The sequence below is a fragment of the Poecile atricapillus genome, chromosome Z (genome assembly GCF_030490865.1).
Source record: "Poecile atricapillus isolate bPoeAtr1 chromosome Z, bPoeAtr1.hap1, whole genome shotgun sequence".
Classification (NCBI taxonomy): domain Eukaryota; kingdom Metazoa; phylum Chordata; class Aves; order Passeriformes; family Paridae; genus Poecile; species Poecile atricapillus.
In genome coordinates this window covers 13,466,158-13,470,964 of record NC_081289.1, presented here as the reverse complement: position 1 = coordinate 13,470,964, position 4,807 = coordinate 13,466,158, and the positions used below count along the sequence as shown (strand labels likewise).

The following is a 4,807-nucleotide window of genomic DNA, read 5'->3' as shown; positions in this document are numbered from 1 at the left end:
GCTGGGAGCCAGGACCTTTGGCCAGGATCTGCCTGCAGATCTTGCTATAAGCTGCCAGATCAGGTGGATCCTGCTAGAAGCAGCCACAGCCTCCCATAGCCATCCCTTCCCAAGGGCAGCACCAGACACCCTGATGTTCCTCAAAGGCTCCCAGCAACGCCAAAGAAGCTCCTAAAGGATCTTTAATCAGAGCCAGGAAACTGGCAGTAAGTGCTGTGCCCGTGGCCACCTTGGCTATCCATGGTCTCTGGGCAGGGAAGAGGGCAGCCCTTCTGACAGCCCTCAAACCTTCTTCAGCATGAGTTTCAGCTCTTCACTTCTACTGATGATTAACATACCAGCAACAAAGTGCAGTCACAGAAAACAATTAAAGCTTAAATAGTCAAAGGTAGTGGATGAGATTTTGACAAGCACATGGATTGTCAGGTGCTTGTGCCTTGCTTGCCATCACATCACCAAGCTCAAGGTACAGCACATGTAACTGTCCAAAGTGTCCTGGATGGGGAGAGAGGAAGAAGTCACTGCTGCCTCATTGCACAAAATAACCAGTGCTGTTCCCACTGCCTCATTTCCCCAGCACCCAGACAGGGCCTGGGGCTGAAGAGCCCCAGCTGAGTGTCTGTGGGTGGGTCCATCCCCCAGGTGAGGGGGTGTGGCAAGGGGTGCCCCTATAGGGAGGTGCCGGGGATGCTGCAGTAGTTGGCTGGTGCTGGTTCTGGCTCCTGCTGGCTGCCTTGGTCTCTCCCATGATGTTGGGCTTCAGGATGGACTTCAGCATGCTCCTGGAGCCTCTAGGCTTTGTTAAGGTCCTTGAATGGGTGAGTGGAGCTGGGGGAGGCTGTTCCCTCTGCTGGCCCAGGCCTGGCTTTGCTGCTGTGCCTGGGCTGGGTACCCCTGGGGAGCTGTGAGCCCCTGGGCTGACAGACCCTGCCCTAGGCTGCTGGTGCTGGGTGTCCAGCTCTGGGCTGCTCCTCTGCCACACCCTTGGGCTGCAGATACATAAACCTGATGTGTTAGCTACAAGTGTGTTATGGCAGCTTGTGCTGTTTTGATGATTGGGGGTTTAGGGTCTGGATAGTGAAAAAAGGGAAAAGAAGAGCTGCTTAGAGAGTCAGGTTGATGTGTGATACTCTGAGCATGAACTTTCTAGTTACTTGAGCATATAGCTGTAGGTATGCAAGACTTGTAAAAATACTATGTTGGCTGTTAGCATACAAAAAACCCAACAAAATACAAACCCCAAAAACATTTTCTGTGCAACTGAAAATAAAATATATGAAAAGCACTTTTAAATGGGCTTTGGTTAGCGGTGTTGCTTATGCTTCTGGATTTTAGAAACTCAGCATTTTTTTCTTGACGTTACTTCATACTTCAGCTTTACTAATTCTGTTGCTATTTCAGCTGACTATTGAGTTTCCTTCCTTTGAGCTCTAGTGGAGCACACTTAAGTGTCTGTATATCAATTCTTACAGGTTCTTGCCATCTTTGCTTTTACCACATGTGGAGGCTTTCAAGGTGAAACTGCTCTTTTAGTTTCCTGCGAAGGTGTGGTAAACAAAACAATTACAGCTTCTTTTGCTTATCCATTCAGGTGAGCATTAATTGTTCAGCTATTACTTGATAATTATTTCTTATTCCCCTTTTCCCTGTCTGTCTGTCTCGTTATGAACATTGCTGTATAAATGAAGGTGCGAATCTTCTGGCTTGGTCTGTAGCAGCAATAAATAAATATTGAGTTATAATTGTTCAAAGAACAGTAGTTGTTGGTGCTCTATAGAAAGAATTAGGTAGAAATGGCAATAGGTTGTACTATGCTTTGTATGACTCTACCTTTAGCCTCTAGTCTAGCAGAGCACATATGCTATAGAAATTAATTAGTAAGCAAAACAACATAATTTTAACAGCCTAATTCTTTATCAATTGGGAACTGCGTTGTAGGCCCAGATAAGATTATTTTGAATGTGCCATTATCCCATTTTTGTTCCAAGACTGAATGGAAAATTCTTCTCAGTTTATACCAGCACTTTCTTGGTGAGGGTATTGGGCACAAAAACCAAAAATACTTCAGTGTCATTGTAGTGCTCTTGTAGACACAAGCTCTTTTCCTGGAGCAGGAGGAAGGAGGCTTCCCCTGTGCTCTGTCAGCTGCACAACTACAATGCATGCAGGGTTGGTGTTCCATTTGTGTTCAATAAACATAATAACATAATTAAGTATAGAAATTAATCCAGTGGACAGCTAGTAAAAGCTACTACAACATACAGAATTTGGTCACAAAACCCAGCATTGTAACAGCATTTGGAGGGGGGAGAGTGAGGATCTGGAATAATTCTATGCTGGTAACAGAGTGGTCAATGCTAGTCACACAGCTTTGTTTTATCCAGCTTCAGTGCTTGTGTTTTTTTAGCTATAATGCCTTTTAAGTCCTCATCACCCTGTTTTTTACTCTCAAGTAATGTTAAGTCTGCTTCCAAATTAGGAATTTTTTGTTCAACTGTGCAAAAAATGAAATTAGGATCCTTCTCCTGAAGGTACTATTGTTTATCTTAGTGTAGAATGGGGCACAATATTCAGATAGCTTGGCAAACCCTTGTGTTATGTAACTGATTATTTACATACATATATGTATCTTTCAGAGTAAACTTATACAATCAGAATGCGGAAGCACTGTTGCTGTGATGTATGAAGTATAATTATATGAAGCTCCCACTATATAGCAAACTAACTACATGGATATACTCTTCACAGGTTGAATACTGTTGTATTTAGTGCACCAGACCCAAAAGGCTGTGGTGGTACTTGGACTGATGTTTACCTCATGGGCAACTTCTCCTCTTCTGCTCAGCTCTTTGTTACATTGGCAGCGTTGGTGTTCCTCTACTGTATTACTGCCCTTGTGGTTTATGTTGGATATAACCACGTGTATCAGCAAAATAACAAATTTCCACTAACTGTAAGTAATACTAAGCTATTTTAATGCTTTCTCTTTGAAGCTACAAAGAGAAGAGAAATATTGCTAATGCAAGAATAATTGGTGAATATCCAGTAGTTACAAAAGTTAAATGGAGTGTGAACACAAGTGTCTCAGACTGGTCCCTACAGCACTCAAGCAGAAAAGGGGGCCCAAAGCCCTTGGCCATCCATATTTAAATCCTCTGTCCTTCTCCCATCACCCTCACTTTACTTAAGTTTGGCTTAAATTCTCTTCAGATAGGTGATAGATTTTAGAAACAGATTTCTTAGGTTAAGATTCTTTTGCATCTATCAAGCACAAGCATAAACTTTTGTAGCAGGTTATCAAGACTGAATTGTAACTATAACATTGTTAATGACTAAATTTGCTTGTGGTCATTAGCACTGATGCAGTTATCCTGGTGATATAATTGATACTGTCTCTGCCTTGCTCTCATGTACATTCCTGCAATTTTTTTTAACTTATTAATGAGTATTTCTCTTGTGTAGGACTTGGCAATCAGTGTCTTGACAGCCTTTTTGTGGCTGGTCAGTACTTTTGTTTGGGCAAAGGCGCTTGCTGACATCAAGGTGTCCACAGGAGCCAGCATTATTCCAGGAATTGATTCTTGCAAAGCACCAGGAACAACTTGCCATTTTCTTTCTGTGACCAACATGGGAGTTCTGAATGTGTCTGTGGTATGTATGCCTTCCACCATACAGGTACAAAAATTGTGCTGGAAAACAACAAATGGTACCCAAGTGTCTTGCTCTACTGATTGCATGTGTTGCTCTGTGTTAAGATTTCTTCATGGGTTTTTTGTCATTCAGGCCCATAAATACTGTGATAAAATGCTGAGCAAATAATTTCTTGGAGGAAACAAGTTTTCCTCTAAAGAAAGAGAAACAACTTGCAGGCTCTACCTCTAGAGCTGTTCTAGCAGCATTCCCAGACACATTTGAGGGTCTATTTATGCCTCTAGCTAACAGCAACTTAAAATATCTTACTAAGCCACCCAAGTGGTTTGATGACTGATGTAAGGATGGAATGCTGTGCTGGTGCTGAACCCAACTTTTTACTCTTCATAGCAGAGAAAGTTAGGCTTATTGTATGATCTTCCTATTGAATCCTGCTTTTGAAAACTCCAGCTGTTATTCATTGGCCCAATAATAATTAGTCATTTGATCTGAGAGTGCATAAGCAGAGGTGCTCAGTGACTGAAAATAATTTGTCTAATTCTGTGCAAAATATAGAGTAAGTTTGACTATCTGGTCTACAAAGAACTCTGTTAAATAGCTAAAATAGCTGAAGAGTGTGGAAATGTCTTGTCCAGAACAAAGGGATGCCAAAGACACTGCTTGTTTCTGGTTTGCCTTGAAGAGACATTCTGACTTCTTTTAAAAAAAGGAAAACAAAACCCAGTCAAACACAACAAACTTAATATTACCTTTCCCCCTCCCCTTTTTTTTTTTCTTTATCCTACAGGTGTTTGGCTTGCTTAATATGATTTTATGGGCAGGAAATGCTTGGCTGATATACAAGGACACCAACTTGCACAACCAATGGAAGAGAATTTCTGAAAGTCCAACTGAAAGGGTATAAAAACAAGCTGGTATTTTGAAGTGCTTACCCTTTCACATCACACTACCAAGATCATGGAGCCATTAGGATTCATTTCACTAATAACTGATAATTCATACAAACTTCTATTTTCTACTATAGTTTAACATAAGGTCGTGGGTACTCCAACTGAAGTGTTTAATTATCATGAAATATATTGTGTCCTTCAAGGCTGTGCAGCATTATATTACAGTTTTTGAAGAGCAAAATGAAGAGGTTATCTGGATGCTGACC

The 4,807-nt window shown here is 41.5% G+C and overlaps 1 protein-coding gene across 1 annotated transcript; it reads left to right on the top strand.

The window, feature by feature from the left end:
• The first annotated feature begins 749 nt into the window (after positions 1–749).
• Positions 750–4,555, top strand: LOC131592727 (synaptophysin-like protein 1). The gene is made up of 5 exons (XM_058864455.1): positions 750–818; positions 1,473–1,591; positions 2,749–2,953; positions 3,463–3,651; positions 4,439–4,555. The coding sequence occupies exons 1-5, from the start codon at positions 750–752 to the stop codon at positions 4,553–4,555; spliced, it is 699 nt and encodes a 232-aa protein (XP_058720438.1).
• Positions 4,556–4,807: the final 252 nt, after the last annotated feature.